General features: G+C 44.5%; 1 protein-coding gene across 9 annotated transcripts in view; it reads right to left on the bottom strand.

The window, feature by feature from the left end:
* ARSG (arylsulfatase G) overlaps positions 1–17,912 on the bottom strand; it is a 117,831-nt gene that overhangs the window by 1,910 nt on the left and 98,009 nt on the right. For 5 of the 9 annotated variants that reach the window (XM_023211968.2, XM_031934319.1, XM_023211969.2 and 2 more), the window contains 2 exons: positions 12,612–12,732; positions 6,626–6,716 (listed from right to left, as the gene is read on the bottom strand). In XM_023211968.2, coding sequence (XP_023067736.1) covers positions 6,626–6,716; positions 12,612–12,732 — 212 coding nt within the window. Of the gene's footprint in view, positions 1–1,260; positions 1,621–6,625; positions 6,717–12,611; positions 12,733–17,912 lie in introns of those variants that run through there. The other 4 variants (XR_002731579.1, XR_002731580.1, XR_002731578.1 and 1 more) reach the window with 4 other exon arrangements.

The raw sequence follows: 17,912 nt of genomic DNA, 5'->3' as shown, positions 1-17,912 counted from the left end.
AGTAGTTAAGGTGTCTGATGGAAATAAATGTAACATAATTAAATAAACAAAGGGAATTAAGGCAAAAGATAGCCCTCAAAATTACAAGAGTTCCTAAACACTGACTTTGCTTCTGAGCTTATCAGCAGCCAAACATTAATGAGATAGAAACTTATCAGTTGCTCAGGAGAAGCAGAGCTTTTTCTGACACTAAGATCTGAGAGAAATTGTTCCGGTGGCTCCTTCTCCTACAGGGGACCCTGTAGGATAGAATGCTCACTGGCATTCTTACAAAAAACAAAACTGGTATTAGGATGGTTCCACTGACGACTTCTTATCACATCCTTTACTATCTGATGAGAGCAGGTGCCAACATGCAACTCAGTCCAAGGAAATCTATAGGGGCAAAGCCATACCACCTAAGGATTCAGCCTTCTGGTCCAATCTGGCCAGAAATAAAATCTGAAATATTTAGGAGAATGAGTAGATCTCAAAGCCTTTAGACAACCCTTTATTACTGGATTTCCTCCTGTGGCTGAGAGTCAAGTTGATCAGTAGAGATTAATAGTTGTTGTCTTTGCCTTGAGTTTGGAGTAGAATTTGATTATTCTTCATTGCCAGTAAAGGGCAGTGATGTGAGCTTTGACAAACAGGTCATGCTAGGAGTAGAGACTGTGTCCCAGGACTGAGGGATCTGCCTAAGATCAAGGGAAAAATCTGAAAGACTCGTCCTAACAAAGTGTAAAACTAAGGCTTTATAAGTTCAAGGGAATTGACTACTGATTAACTGCCAGTGAAAACAAAAATCAACACTCTCAGATAACAGAAATCAGAATTGCTACGATGCATCACCAACAATGTCCAGGTTACAATTTTTAAGGACAGCTAAATAGGAGACTCCCAGTTTCTAGTCTGGCAAGTAAGGAGGTCGGCAGTCATCACTTCATTCTAACAAGTAAAAAGCTGAACAAACTAAAAAATCAACAACTCGGCCAGGCGCAGTGGCTCACGCCTGTAATCCCAGCACTTTGGGAGGTTGAGGCAGGCAGATCAAAAGGTCAGGAGATTGAGACCAGTCTGGCCAACATAGTGAAACCCCATCTCTACTAAAAATACAAAAAATTAGCTAGGTGTGGTGGCGGGCACCTGTAATCCCAGCTACTTGGGAGGCTGAGGCAGGAGAATCACGTGAACCCAGGAGGCAGAGGTTGCAGCAAGCCGAGATCGTGCCATTGCACTCCAGCCCAGGCAACAATGCGAGACTCCATCTCAAAAAAAAAAAAAAAAAAATCAACAACTCTTATTAGGTCTTTCAGACAAGTGAAGTCACAGGGAAAACTACTGCCTCCAAAGTCAGAGAGACAGACAAGCAAACAGAAAGAATCACAACTTACCAGAGCAGAAACCCACAAGCAGAAACCTCTGCAAGAACCAGTGCCAGGAGTAGCGAAACCCTGCGCTGTAATTGACAAATTGCTGGAGGCTCAGTGTGGACAAGTCTGAGGGACGAAAAACTCCAGTGGGGCCCAGTTGTCAAGTGCCCCCTCCCCCAACACCCAAAACACACACACTTTTGTGAGTTTTACCTCCAGGAGCTCAACCAAGTTCTTACAGTAAATATTGGAGAAACAGCTCTTCATCCTTCCAAAAGAGGTAGAAGAAAAGTAATTTTTAAATATACCAAAACGTTCTCGTTTTCTTAACGAGGCCTGCCCTCAGGGGAAACTATTTTACCAGAGCTTAAATTACTTAGGTTTTTCTCAGAGCCTAACTGACCTAAGGGTAGGGAGATCCCAGCTGTAGTCACTCTAGCTGTTCCACCTAAGGGGAGGGAAGGGAAAGACTAAGAAGCATTTGTGAAGTTCACAGTCCAAGGATACAGCTCACCAAAACACTAAGACTTAATAATAACCTACCCAAAAGAGAAGGAACCAGAAAACCAACTCTGGTAATATGACAAAACAAGGCTCTTTGACACACCCCAAAAAAATCACATTAGCTCACCAGTAATGGATCCAAACCAAGAAAAAAATCCCCGATTTACTTGAAAAAGAATTCAGGAGGTTAGTCATTAAGCTAATTAGGGAGGTACCAGAGAAAGGCAAAGTGCAATGCAAGGAAATCCAAAAATCAATACAAGAAGTGAAGGGAGAAATATTCAAGGAAATAGATAGCATAAAGAAAAAACAATTAAAACATCAGGAAACATTGGACATACTTATAGAAATGCAAAATGATCTGGAAAATCTCAGCAATAGAATTGCACAAGTAGAAGAAGGAAATTCAGAGCTCAAAGATAAGGTCTTTGACTTAAGCCAATCCAACAAAGACAAAGGAAAAAGAATAAGAAAATATGAACAAAGCCTCCAAGAAGGCTGTGATTATGTTAAACGACCAAATCTAAGAATAATTGGTGTTCCTGAGGAAGAAGAGAAATCTAAAAGTTTGGAAAACATATTTGGGGGAATAATCAAGGAAAACTTCCCTGGCGTTGCTAGAAACCTAGACATCCAAATACAAGAAGTTCAAAGAACACCTGGGAAATTCATTGCAAAAACATCATCAGATAACCTATAAAGGAAAACATGAGACAAAAATACCAGGTATCCTCTAAAGGAAAACCTGTCAGGATTAACAGCAGATACCCTACAAGCTAGAAAGGACTGGGGCCATATCTTCAGCCTCCTCCATCAAAACAATTATCAGCCAAGAATTTTGTATCCAGCAAAACTAAGCATCATATATGAAAGAAGGATACAGTCTTTTTCAGACAAACAAATGCTGAGAAAATTCACTACTGCCAAGCCAGCACAATAAGAACCGCTAAAAGGAGCTCTAAATCCTGGAAACATATCAAAATGGAACCTCTTTAAAGCATAAAGCTCACAGGATCTATGAAACAAAAATACAATTTAAAAAGCAAAAACAAAAAACCAAGGTATATGGGCAACGAATAGCATGAGGAATGAAATGGTACTTCACATCTCAATATTAACACTGAATGTAAATGATCTAAATGCTCCACTTAAAAGGTGCAGAACAGCAGAATGGATAAGATCACCAACCAACTATCTGTTGCCTTCAGGAGACTCACCTAACACATAAGGACTCACATACATTTAAAGTAAAGGGGTAGAAAAAGACATTTCATGCAAATGGACACCAAAAGTAAGCAGGGGTAGCTATTCTTATATCAGAGAAAACAAACTTTAAAGCAACAGTGGTTAAAAAAGACAAAGAGAGACATTATACAATGGTAAAAGGCCTTGTCCAACAGGAAAACATCACAATCCTAAACATATATGCACCTAACACTGGAGCTCCCAAATTTATAAAACAATTACTAATAGACATAAGAAATGAGATAGATGGCAACACAATAATAGTGAGGGACTTCAATACTGCACTGACAGCACTAGAGAGGTCATCAAGAAAGAAAGTCAACAAAGAATGAATTTAAACTATACCTTGGAACAAATGGACTTAACAGATACATACAGAACATTCCAATCAACAATTGCAGAATACACATTCTATTCAACAGTGCATGGAACTTTCTCCAAGATAGACCATAGGATAGGCCACAAAATGAGCCTCAATAAATTTAAGAAAATTGAAATTATATCAAGCATTCTCTCAGACCACAGTGGAATAAAACTGGAAATCCATAAATAAATGGTTACATCCCATGTTCATGGATTGGAAGACTTACTATTTTTAAAATGTCAGTACTACCCAAAGTGAACTACAGGTTCAGTACAATCCTTATCAAAATCCCAATGATGTTTTTTGCAGAAATAGAAAAATTCATCCTAAAATTCACATGGAATCTCAGAGGACCCAGAATAGTCAAAACAGTCTTAAAAAAAAAAAAAGCCCAAAGCTGGAGGACTTCACTCCTGATTTCAAAACTACAACAAGTCTACAGTAATCAAAACAGTGTGGTACTAGCATAAACATAGACATATAACTAATAGAATAGAATAGACAGTGGAAATTATCCCTCACATGTATGATCAAATGATTTTTAACAAGGGTGCCAAGACCATGCAATGGGGAAAGGACAGTGTTGTGGCCTATCCATCAATAAACGGTGCTGGGAAAACTGGATGTCAACATGTAAAACAATGAAGTTGGACACTTACCTTATGCCACATACAAAAATTAACTGGAAATGGATCAGAGATCTAAATATAAGACCTAAAATACTAACACTCTTTTTAAAAATATGACAAAATCTTCACAACAATGAATCTGGCAAATCATATCACAGATGAATTCAATTAAACATGAAAGAAAGAATACTGATCTTGCACAAACCCTTTCAGAAAACAGAGAAGGGAATATTTCTGAACTCGTCTTATAAGGCCAGCAAAATCCTGATACCAAACCTTGACACAGACAAGAAAGGAAAATTATAGACAAAATCTTAGCAAATCAAAATCAGCAAGATATAAAAAGTATGATGCGTCATTACTAAATGGGATTTATCGCGGAATATAAAGTTGGCTTAACATTTGAAAATCAATCAGTGGAAAAAGAAAAAGAATCAATGGAATTCACACCATTAAAAGGGTACATATACAGCTATCTACATTTATAAAACCTCACCAAATTATACATTATAGATCTGGGTCTTTCACTTTGTGTACAGGTTGCCTTAACTGGTTTTTAAAAAGAAGAACAATAAGGTACACCTGAATTCTAGGCCACGTACCAAAACAGACTGGTTGTCTTTTTAAGGTCACTCCCAGTGCAAGACCATAACATCATATCCTCATCATAGAAGAACACATCTTTTCTCTAATCTAATGTGGTAGATGTCAATTCATCTAGCTTATCCAAAAGCAGTTGTAAGTAACTGGAATACAAATATTAGAAGCAAGAGGAAGAAGGAATCAGAACATGCCGCTGTTTTATCCTATTCCCAGTTTTCACTGATGGATTAAAAGTTCAGTGCTCCCTACCCAGACTCTCTTGGAAGTTTGGTGACTCCTTAGAAGAGCAGACCTCCCCTGGGTGTTATAATTCGTATCTGATTGTGATCATTTTAAATAGCCCTATTACTTCATAGTAACATGTATGATTCCAATGTTGTGGTGCCAAGGGCTTTCTGGCAGGACTATTGTGAAATTAACTCAGCCTGGAAGGCCCATACCTCTTAGATAATGTAATATAAGGACTCTAATCTAGAAACTTTTCAACTGAAAACATAACACATATCTGACTGTTTCGAGTTTTAGGTTTTAGAGAATCAAAGATTTCTGTGACATTTTTAATACCCCTCAAGTCATGTTTTGTTTTTATGCCACCTTTTCTTCAGGATCACTTATTTACACTCAGGGAAAATCATTTTTTTCTTATATAATTCTTTGAAAATCTCCAACATTAAATAACTGAATCAAGTTGGAATCTGCATTAGGTCACAGGTTTTCCTTTTTTTATTTTTTGGTTTTCATTCATTTAAAAAAAATTGTAGCGTTCCTACTAAGTGTACTAAGCACTTCAAGACAACAAAGATTAAAGCACTGAAAGAGTTCTGAATTTAGAAAGCTTAAAACTAGTACATGTTCGGGCCGGGCGCGGTGGCTCACACCTGTAATCCCAGCACTTTGGGAGGCCGACGCGGGCAAATCATGAGGTCAGGAGATCAAGACCATTCTGGCCAACACGGTGAAACCCCGTCTCTACTAAAAATACAAAAAATTAGCCGGGTGAGGTGGCAGGTGCCTGTAGTCCCAGCTATTTGGGAGGCTGAGGCAGAAGAATGGTGTGAGCCCGGGAAGCAGAGCTTGCAGTGAGCTGAGATCGCACCACTGCACTCCAGCCTGGGCGACAGAGCGAGACTCTGTCTCAAAACAAAAACACACAAACAACAACAACAAAACTAGTACAGGAAATAAGACGTGTACCTAAATGACTGGCATGCGTGGCAGAAAGTGAGAGATAAAAGAGTTCTCCAGAATTCCTACCCGGCTGGGAAAATAAGCAAGAGTTTTATGAAAGTGGCATTTGACTTGGGCCATAAAAGCTTAAAAGGGTTTTAATACGGAGAACAAGGAAGAGGAGACTTGTTCTTGGAAAACTAAGGCTGGAAAGACAGAAGGACTCGGGATGGAGAGTCTGAATTCGGTTGTCAGCAAGAAGCCATTGGAAGACCATGAGGACCATGCTGATCCCGTATGACATTCTAAAATATACATCTAAGAGACAGATAGTCACAGTGAACCAAGAAGCAGAGAGACTTCTGTTGGTTTGCTAACTAGTCCTCTAAAATCAATTTCCTGAAACAGTCTATTGTCAAGTAAATTACACTTTCAAATATCTCTAGGCTTCCATTTAATGTTCATCCAAACTGGCATTTAAAGCACGACAGTAGGAAACGCGCTGTATGTGAAAAGGAGCTGAATAAACGTGCTGAGAGCCCCCAGCTCGCTAGAAATTCAGGTGAATAGCACAAAGACTTTATTTGCATATGGGAGATCCAGAGAGCTTGTGCAGGGTTCGGAGGAGATGCTTGTCAAGAGGTGCTGAGAACCCCCCAAAGGAGGGGTTCACACTCATTCCCAGAGGCCTGGGTGAGAGTCCACGGGGTCCCCGTGCAGCTGTGCATGTGGGAGGCAGGGCTAAGTGACCCCTCACTCACCGGTAACGTAGAAGGCTTTGTAACGCTCCAGGCGGACAGTCTGCAGGGCTCCAGACTCTCCAGCTGCCCCGCTGTTGGGGTGGAACAGCACCTGAGAAAGGGTGGCAGAGCTTACTAATAGAAAAATGGGCAGAGCTTGGTGACTCACGCCTGTAATCCCCATACCTTGGGAGGTCGAGGCAGGAGGATCGCTTGAGCTCAGGAGTTTGAAACCAGCCTGGGCAACACAGCAAAACCCCTCCCTACAAAAAAAATATAAAAATTAACCAGGCATGGTGGTGCACACCTGTGGTCCCAGCTATTTGGAGGCTGAGGCGAGACGATTGCTTGAGCCTGGGAGGTCAACACTGCAGTGAGCTATAACCATACCACTGCACTCCAGCCTGGGTGATAGAGCGAGACCTTGTCTCAAAACAGCAAAACAAAAAAATCATGCCAGATGATGCTAGATGCTCCCTGGAAAATATTATTGTCTTTTTCAGGGTCTGGTCTCCCTATCCCTGTGCCCAAACAAACACTGACAGACACAAGCCTGGAGTCCACACCAGCCAAATCCAGGGAGCCTGTGAAGTTGTTATTTTGCTAGTTAATTGATGGGAGTGGGTTACATCTCTGGAAGAGGAGGCAAAAGGTCTCACTAGGTAGGTCAGATTTCTAGGCCTGAAACCTGCTGTGTAATTTGCAAAGTCCACAGCAAAATGCAAATCAGGGATACCTTGTTCACAAACTTAAAATTTCATGATGACCACGGCAGAGCTTTAAACCAAGCGCAGGGTCCCTCCAAGTGCGGGGCTGTATGTGTGGCACACCAGTCACAGGCCCACAAGGCCACCCTGCCTGAGTTCCAACGCCTCAGGGTCAGGATGGGCCCTGGAGACTTACTTGTTTTACAAGTATTTCTAGGGATTCTGATGCAGGTGACCCTCAGATCTCTTTGAAGAAAGGCTTCTTTCGCATCAAGTCAATTTTCCAACTCTCCCTTGAGCAAGGATGGTACAAAAGAAGGCATCTTTGATTTCCCCAGAATCAGGCACAGCCCAGACTCTGGTCACAGACGCCCACAGCTATGACTCAATCCGACTATATTTGGACAGAGGAAATCTTTCCTCATCAGGTCACAAATAAAAGAATTACCCTACAGAATGGAAACACCTAAATCAGGGTTCTTGAGGGAAGGATGTGAAAGAAAATAAAAGGCCAGCGTCCTTGGTAGTTTGGTGGGTCTGGGCTAAAAGCATGAGACTGCCTTGGTATGAATCACAACCGTATATAGGGCTGGAAAGGCACTTACATGATTCAAAGTTTCCACGAGACTTTTTAAAAAATGAGAAACATCTGTTGGAGCAGTAAACAGCTGTCTCCCCGAGTTTCACAGCTCCGAGAGGATGCCGCCAAGGTAGGGCTCCTCCCCACACCTGCGGCTTCCAGGTTCTCGTGACAATCCCTGCACATATCCAGGGCGCGCGTGATGACAGCAGGTTCCTTCCAAACAGGAAAAGAAGTCGTAACTGGAAACCCTCACTTCTTCCATCTCTGCAGAAAGCCAAGCCTCTTCACCGCAGGAGACTGTTTTGTTTCCTTCTTGAGACAGCAGGAAGTGGGAGATTTGGAAAATCTATTGTCAACTGACACACGATGCACTCGGACATGCAGAAGATGGGAGTGAAGGCTCGCTGCTTCAGATCAGTCACACTACTTGGGTCTCGGTCACAGAAATTCCATGAGGGTGGGCTGCTGTATTCCCACTATTTATGTGGTGTTACCAGAGGCAACTTCCACAATCCACGAGGAAGCAGAACCGTGGGATGGCTCATTCTCGGAAACATGGATGGACTTTGGACAATTTGTCTATGCATTCTTTTTCTCATTTGAGCAGACCCACTATGGCTTTCTTGTTTATATCAACATAGGAAGGAAGTTGTCAAAAGTACACATGAATCACAGCTCTCCAGATGCCTGGTTCAAATTTCAAAGATGACTTTATCTTCTGCAAACTTGTTTTGCCTTCCTGGTGGCCTTTCTTGTTCTATTTTATCTTGTTTTGTTTTTTAAGCACGAGAGCGTTCCCTTACCTCAGGTCCTACAGGCTGCTGATATAGCATCCCCTGAAGATGGGCTTCTTCTCCATTCAGGTGGGGATGCGCAGCTCACAGCCTCCAAAGGGGGTGGATGGGGGTGATCAGTTTGCCAGCCAGCCCAGATGATGTCTCTCGCCACTAGGGGCCTCTCTAAGAGAAGCGATGGGCGTTCTGGACATTAAAAGGCAGCTTGTTTCCCCAATGTATGGCTTCCAGGGGCATGCCAAGCGTTTCATGACCTACAACAGCCCCAGACTGCGTTAGGCTGGGCAGGTGCAGAGCTGTTAGGGGAAACGTTCCTTCGTTGACAATTTCTGGACCTGACCATGACAACCTGGGGCTAAGATACAACCCGACCAGTGGTGATGTTACAACCTTCAGCTTCCATCTGGGAGTCAGGAAAGCACAAAGTGGGACATTTGGTTCTAGGCTGTGCAGCCCTCCCCTTCCCGGCCCTCATGTCTCTCCGGGTGCCCCTCACTGCCTAGACACAGACCTATCAAGATCAGAAGCAGGAGGTTGAGCTGATGCAAGAATATGCAGCATGGTGTCAGCTGCTGTGGTTTTGAACATCACCACACAACGCCCCTAGAAGTTGATGGAGTGGGCTGTGAGAAGACCATCCAGTGTAGAACCGGAGCCCATTATGCGCATGACACCTCTCAACTCTCTCGCTTCTCTCCTTAGCTCTTGGTTACTTGGTTTGCCACAGGGAAGGACCCGATTGCTGAGAAGCGTTGGCATATTGTTTCCAGCTGAATATCCAGGAGTTACTTTGAGCTTCTAGAACTGAAACTGTTTCTAAACCAACTCATATTGGAATCCTTGTAAGCCCAGGATGTATCTGAGGGTGAATACAAATTGTGCTTCTTTTAAAATGCATATGTATACATGTATGCATGTGTTACAGACATATGCATCTGTGTACACATATGTACGTGTCTATCGATAAATGCATGTATATACATATGTATACATGTGCATACACATGCATATAAATATATGTGTATATCTCTATGTATATGCCTGGATATATGCATATGTATCCATGTATGTGTGTGCATGCATGTGTATACATATATGTGCATAGACATGCATATGCATACATATGTACACATGTATAGTGTATGAACATAAGCATATGCATATATGTTTATATAGACACATGCATATGCAAACGTGTATGCATGTATGGTATATACGCATGCATACGCATACATGTGTATACATGTATGTTTACAGATGTGCATGTGCCTACATGTGTATACATGCATGGTATATAAACATGCATATGCAGGCCAGGCGCAGTGGCTAACGCCTGTAATCCCAGCACTTTGGGAGGCCGAGGCAGGCAGATCGCCTGAGGTCAGGAGTTTGACACCAGCCTGGCCAACATGGTGAAACTTCGTCTCTACTAAAAATACAAAAATTAGCTGGGCCTGCGTGCGCCTGTAATCCCAGCTACTTGGGAGGCCAAGGCAGAAGAATCGCTTGAACCCAGGAGGTGGAGGTTGCAGTGAGCAAAGATTGTGCCGCTGCACTCCAGGCTGGGTGACAGAGCGAGACTCCATCTCAAAAAACAAAATACAATAAGATAAAATTAAATTAAAACAAAACATACATATGCATACACATGTCTAGAATATGCAGGCACATGTATAATACACATGTATAGACATATGCACAATATGCATACATGTAGGTATGTATAGCATATTGTGTGTGTGTGTATATATATAATTCCTCGTATTCTTACCTTCTAGCCTCCTCCATAGCTATTCCAAATTTGAGACAATTTACTCTTATTTCTTTAGGCCTATTACTTTGCTTCAATAGAGAGAACTGACCAGAGAAGACCAAACCCAAATTCCAATCCAGTGACTACCCATGTTGTCCTCAAACTTCAGAATCTTATCTTAAGTGTCTTTGCTGACACTGCAGCCACGCTCTGGGAGACTGGGTGTGACCCACAGGTGCCAGCCCCACGTGCTCTTAACCTTGAAGATACCATGAGCTGCTTCCCACAATCTGTAAGCATGGTTGTTTCTTTCTGGGCCATGCGGTGTGGTTAGGGAGCAAATCAGTCCTGACTCCAGCTGCATTAATCACCCCATCATACATCCCCACGACGATGCTGTGACTTGTATCTGGTTTTCCAATCTGGTTCCTGGGCCTAACCCTGCTGGGCACTAGTTAGGATGGGGTCTCTGCGAGCCTGCGCAAAACTCCAGTTAGAGCAAGAGCAGAGCTCTCCCGTCTGAGAAAGGAAGTTAGTACACGAAGGCGCTGGCTTCCACAGGCAGTACCGACAACGTCAAGGAGACCACAGTCCTTGAAGCACTTCCTGATGACCCCGATTATTCCTAGCAGCCATGGTAATAAACACTCCAGAGCACCTCTCCAGTGACGTCTGTGACAACTCTCCAGGGTCACATACTGCTAACTTCCAACCACGAGGCGGAAACCACCTTCCGGCTTGGCTGCTCCTGCTTAGGGAGAAGGGCTGGGCCTGGAAGGGTCTGCAGCTCTACGGGGCAGATATTCTGGGGAGAAGCAGGACTTCAGAAGACCTCTCAGATCTCATCCAACAACCCCTAAAAACTGCATTAATGTGCACAGAAGTGCCAATGGCCCATAGAAGACTCATGTTTTGGTTTGCTGGGGGAGGCTGGGTGGGAAGGGCAGCTTTGATAACTACCAGCCACAGGACATTTGTGTACATTTGAGTCACTTCCATGTGACCCTTAGCAAAGACATAAATAGACCCTTTGATGTGTGGGTCCGTCATCAAGAAGCCATGCATTTGCAGGCGTTGCAGAAGGGACTCTGTGCTCCTTCCGCCTCCTTGCCTCCTCCTGCTTCCTCTTCCTTTTGGTGAAAGGAAAACACAGGGAAATTACAAGGAAAGGCCATGAGGCCTGACATTTCCTGGCTGTCACTGCCAATGAGTGCTTCAGAGTGCAAAAAGGGGACATTGAGGAGGTGACGCTGAGAAGTGGAAGCCCAAAGCCATTGCCAAGGACTTCTTGGTCAAGAACAGGCTGCAGGTCGGACACAGTGGCTCATGCCTGTAATCCCAGCACTTTGGGAGACCGAGGCAGGCTGATCACTTGAGGTCAGGAGTTCGAGGCCAGCCTGAACAAGATGGTGAAACCTCACCTATACAAAAATACAAAAATTAGCTGAGCATGGTGGCATAGGCCTGTAGTCCCAGCTACTCGGGAGGCTGAGGCAGGAGAATCGCTTGAACCCGGGAGGCGGAGGTTGCAGTGAGCTGACATCACGCCACGGCACTCCAGCCTGGGTGACAGAGCAAGACTCCATCTCAAAACAAAACAAAACAAACAAAAAAACAGGCTACAGGGAGTGTGCTGAGCCCTCTAGAGCTGGGAGAATGTTGGATGTAAGGCCCTTGCTGGACCTGCCGTCCAAAGGGTCTTTCACCCATTTGTTCATTTGGTCCTTCATTGGTTCATCCAGGTTGCGTGGACTGAATGCTCACTGACTGTAGGCAGTGAGAACTGAGAGCTGAACTCAATGACTCAGATTCTTGCCCTCAAGAAACTTCCATTCTAGAGGGAAAGGCTCACAATAAACAAGTTGCAGACACTAGTCAGTCATCTCATCTAACAAAACATGCTGGGTTATTAAATTAAATACATGACAGAAAAGTTGCCCATTATAGGCAATGAGAACATATATACACCCACCCTAAGCCAAATTGTTAAATATAAATCTGGACTGGGGATTGGGGTGGAAAGAGGCTCATCTCAAATGCTTCACCTTTTGGGGTCTGAACCAGCCACTTGTTTGCATCTTCTGAGGATGGTTCTGTCTGCACAGAGGTGAGAGGCAATAGACCAGCCTCCTAAAGAGCCTACGTGTGGGCATGAACCTCTTCCACTTACCCTGTGCCCAGGCTGTGACCGGCCAAAGAGCACCTCGGAGATGTCCACACCATCAAAGCGCCGTCCTTGAGGTAAGCTGGCCTGGGCCAGTGCTACCACAGTCGGAAAAATGTCCAGCACACTGCAGAAATAACAAGACTGAGTTGGCCCCAGCTCTTCTGACTCACTCTCTGACCCTGCTGTGTCAACACCCACCTGAATCAGCCCAGAGCAAGCACCGACAGCCTCTCCTATGGCCTGGCTTACCTTCTCTACCTGTTTGTTTTTCCTTTCAGTTCCACCTGGATTTCTGCTCCTACAAGAGGCAGAATGATACAGTGGTTCAGCACCCAGGCTCTGCAGCCAGGTGTTGCCTGGGTTCAAATCCCAGCTCTGCCACATATCTAGCTTCTCAATGCCTCAGTTTTCAATTCTCTAAAATATGTATGATATTTTAATAATATAGTAGTCCCCCCTATATCAGAGAGAGACACATTCTAAGAGCCCCAGTGAACGCCTGGAACCTTGGATTGTACCGAACCTGATTGCCATAAATCAAACATATTTATTCATTATTTTTTTAGAGACAGGGTCTTGCTCTGTCATCTAGGCTGGAGTGCAGTGGTGTGATCATAACTCACTGTAACCTCGAACTCCTGGGCTGAAGTAATTCTCATCTGACTCCAAGAGTAGCTGGGACTACAAGCATGTACCACCACACCTACAAAATTTCTTGGTTGTTTTATTGATTATTTGTTTATTTATGTATTTATTTATTGTAGAGACAAGGTCTTGCTATGTTGCCTAGGCTGGTTTCAAACTCCTGGCTTCAGGTGATTCTCCTGCCTCAGCCTCCCAAAGTGTTGGGATTACAGATATGAGCCACTACACCCAATCAGAACACATTTCTGTTCATGTCTTCCACTCAAAAATGTAATGACTTTTCCATCTTAACTAAGTACTTACCATGAACTGTGGCCATAACTTCTGCAGTTTGAGGTGCAACAGCAAAACTAGCACAAATTTCTTTTTCCTTCTTTACAATTTCATGGATAGGAGATTCACTCTTGTTGGCTTATGCCTGTAACTCAGCACTTTGGGAGGTCAAGGTGGGTGGATCAGTTGACTTTGTTCTGACATGAACAAAATCCACCAAAGTGTGAATAATGGCTGAACAATGGCCATGTGAACAATGGGCGGTTTGAGACCAGCCTGGGCAATAGGGCAGAATTCCATCTCTACCACAAAAAAACAAAGAGAAAAAACAAAAAAATAGAAGATTCATTCTCATCATAGATCTTAACAACCTCAGCATATAATTTCTTTTTCTTTCTTCCTTCCTTTTTTTTTTTTTTTAAATGGAGTCTTGCTCTGTTGCCCAGCTGGAGGTGCAGTGGTGCAACCTTGGCTCACTGCAGCCTCTGCCTCTAGGGTTCAAGCAATTCTCCTGCATCAGCCTCCTAAGTAGTTGGATCTACAGGTGCACGCCACCACACCCAGCTAATTTTTGTATTTTTAGTAGAGATGGGGTTTTGCCATGTTGGCCAGGTTGGTCTTGAACTCCTGACCTCAAATGATCCACCTGCCTCGGCCTCCCAAAGTGCTGAGATTACAGGCAGGAGCCACTGCACTCAGCCTCCTTTCCTTATTAAGTCAAGAACTTTCACCTTTCACTTAAAGGAAACACATTTCGGCTTCTCTTTGGCATATTCGAATTACCAGCATCACTACTCTTGCACATCGGGGTCATTAGTAATTAAAAATAAGTATGACGGGAACACAAGCACTGCTATACCTTGACAATCAATCTGATAACTGAGATGGTTACTAAGTGACTACCAGGCAGGTAGCGTACACAGCGTGTATCCACCGGACAAAGGGCTGACTCGTCCTGGGCGTTAGGGGGTGGGACGGTGCCAGACTTCACCACACTCCTCAGAATGTGCACCATTTAAAACTTATATTCATTTCTACAATTTTGCATTTAGTATTTTTAGACCATGGTTGATCATAGGTAACTAAAACTGCAGAAAGTGAAACCGTGGCTAAAGGAGGACTGTTGTATTGGTGTCCGCTTACAGGTGGACATGTTACATGCATGAAACACACATGTAAAGCACAGAGAAGACCTGGCGCTCAGAAAGGACTCACTGGATGTTTATGTGTTAATGATTCCCAAGGGTAATCCCTGTGAGCCCATCTAAGAACTGAGGGGTTCTACCTGTCACCAGCTTGGTGACAGCCATTTGCTTAGAAACAGTGTGGGACAGGTGTCCACAAGAGAACATTCACTGCATTTTCCATTGGGTGGGTCTCTGTATTATAAAAGATTTAGTTTTTGTTCAAAATGCCATGATATGTGAAACTTTCCAGCCTCTTTATTTTAGCTCTTCTAGTCCATTACAAAGTAGTGACTGCGGCCAGGTGCGGTGCCTCACACCTGTAATCCCAACACTTTGGGAGGCTGAGGTGGGTGGATCACCTGAGGTCAGAAGTTTGAGACCAGCCTGGCCAACATGGCGAAACCCTGTCTCTAGTAAAAATACAAAAATTAGCTGGGTGGGGGGGCACATACCTGTAATCCCAGCTACTTGGGAGGCTGAGGCAGGTGAATGGCTTGAACCTGGGAGGTGGAGGTTACAGTGAGCTGAGATTGCACCACTGCACTCCAGCCTGGGTGAAACAGCAAGACTCTGTCTCCAAAAATAAATAAATAAATAAAAATCGTGAATGTTTACGGTAGAGAAAATGAGAGCATTCGAAAATATAAGAGAGAACAACACACACTTAGTCCATCACCCAAAGGCAGCCATTGCTCGTATTTTAGTGGATTTTGCTCATGTGACTTTTTTTTAAGTCATATGGTGCAAGGTTACTCTACCTGTGGCACATCCTCCTCCAGCCTGTTGTGCTCATTTTGGGGGAAAAAAGGTCTTCAGCAAAAATAGAGAGGCTGCCCCTTCAACAGAGCCGTTTATCTGATGGCCAGGCCAACTGGAAGTCAGTGGGGCTTATTGGAGCCAGGAGGGCTGAGCTAACGGGAAGCTGGACTTTCCCAAGAAAGAGGCCCTGGTAGCCCTGAGGCTGGGCGCAGCAGCAGACTTCAGGCTTTTGCATGCGCCGTTCACCGGGAAGCCTCCAGGGCCACAGATCCCCACTTTCCCCAATCAGGTATCTGAGGGGCTGGGGGGATATCTGTCCTGTAAGGGGGCTGCAGAAAGGACCTGCTCTGAGGCTCCGTCTCCTGTTGGCCACCTCCTTCTCCTCTGCAGGGCTCTACCTATACCCCCAGGCAGAATCTCTCCAGTGAATACAGTACAGAGTGTTTCTGTTTGCCTTTCTCTCCCACAGTCCATGGAGCTGGTGGCTTATCTCTTAAGAAACAAGCTCCAGGACCTGGCATCCCACTCTGATGCAAAGTCAAGAATGCAGAGTCAGCACTCACAGAGCACGGAGCAGTCCAGAAACCTGTCCAGAGTCCAAGGTTCCTGCCACAAACCGGAAAGAAAAGAGGACCGCAAAGCAGTCTGAAAAGGCCGCGGTGGTTTGGAGCTGTTTGATCGAGTTTTCTCTAAATTGTGCCCCTAAGAGAGATCAGCGTCACAGATGGGTCAAATCAGTCAGCAAGAGAAACAGGATCTGCGTTCGATTTTGGAAAGTATTGTGTACTTTCTTTTTCCATCTGATTTCCCCCCACCACTCTCTCCTGGGGTTTAGCATCCTAATTATATAGCACTAAATCTAATGTTCACGGAATCCTAATGTCTCAGACTTTGGCAAGAACTTCAGAGGTACCTAGTCCACCCAGAGCCCAAAGAAAGCCTCTCGCCCATGAGAAAAGCTTCAACATGTCCAGTGACTCAGGCCACTCAAGGCAGCCCCATCCCAATTTGGCAAACTTGGGCTGTCAAACAGTCCTTCCTTAAGTAACAGAAAAAGCCAAGCCCCTGAGCTTAGCCCTGGAAGAGGGAGATATTCCCTGGCACTTGCAGCCCAGTGTCATCCCAGGGCTGCGCCCCCAGCCTACATGTGAACTTGAAGAAAGCATCTGCCCTACTAAGGCTGCCAAGGGCACCCCAGCTACTCCAAACCTCAAACTCCACCGAAGAAATTGGGCCTGGGAGTCTTTAAAACCTCAAAGAAAGAGACAAAATAAATACAAACCTATACTTTAAAGTTTCCCCTGTTCATTTCGATGCCTGACTTTTGGCAGAGCCCCATTCCAGCTTTCATGGCTCCACAGTCCATGAAAATGAAGGCAGTCATTTCTGCCTTCATGGGTCTCTTCCTCCATTAAAAAAAGAAAAGAAAAGAAAAAAAAAGAGGGCCAGGTGCAGTGGCTCATGCCTGTAATCTCAGCACTTTGGGAGGCCAAGGAGGGTGAATCACCTGAGGTCAGGAGTTCAAGACCAGCCTGGCCAACATGGCGAAACCCTGTCTCTACTAAAAATACAAAACAAATTAGTCAGGCATGGTGGCAGGCACCTGTAATCCCAGCTACCCGGGAGGCTGAAGCAGGAGAATCGCTGGAACCCAGGAGGTGAGGTTGCAGCGATCCGAGGTCGTGCCATTGCACTCCAGTCTGAATGACAAGAAGGAAACTCCATCTCAAAAAAAAAAAAAAAAAAAAAATTCCAAAATTCCGTGGACTCTGGCACTGTGCCTCATGGGTCTGATGGAGAAGTGGTTCCTGGCCTTTGATGGGATGAAACCCCACTTCAGTGGGCTTTTTGATTGTGACAAGGGCAGCCATGAGCCCGCTCATGATGACAGGAGAGGGCTGAGATTCCTCTGCACAATGGCACAAAAGGCTGTCCTCAGAGTGAGCAGGGTGACATCTTTGCAGGTTGCATTGCCCTTATGAAAATATGTACTTTTTCTTTCCTGTGGCACTGGCCAGCCCAGGCTCCGAAGGTTGTTCGTAGGAAGGGTGCATATTTGTGTTCTTATCCAAGGAGTTGCTGAAGGAACCTAGGAGTGGAGATGGGGCAGTGGCAAGGAGGATGCAGAAAGGCCTCGCCTGCTGGGCAGATCGTTTGAGGCCAGGAGTTCGAGACCAGCCTGGCCAACATGATAAAACCCAGTCTCTCTACTAAAAAGACAAAAATTAGCTGGGTGTGGTGGTGCATGCCTGTAGTCCCAGCTACTGGGAAGGCACGAGACAGGAGAATCACTTGAACCCGGGAGGCAGAAGTTGCAGTGAGCCAAGATCATGCCGTTGCACTCCAGCCTGGGTGCCAAGAGTAAAACTCCATCAAGAAAGACAGGAAGGAAGGAAGGAAGGAAGGAAGGAAGGAAGGAAGGAAGGAAGGAAGGAAGGAA

Source organism: Piliocolobus tephrosceles, chromosome 16, assembly GCF_002776525.5.
Source record: "Piliocolobus tephrosceles isolate RC106 chromosome 16, ASM277652v3, whole genome shotgun sequence".
Classification (NCBI taxonomy): Eukaryota; Metazoa; Chordata; class Mammalia; order Primates; family Cercopithecidae; genus Piliocolobus; species Piliocolobus tephrosceles.
Note: the sequence above shows the minus strand (reverse complement) of the source record. Positions and strands in the feature narration are given on the sequence as shown.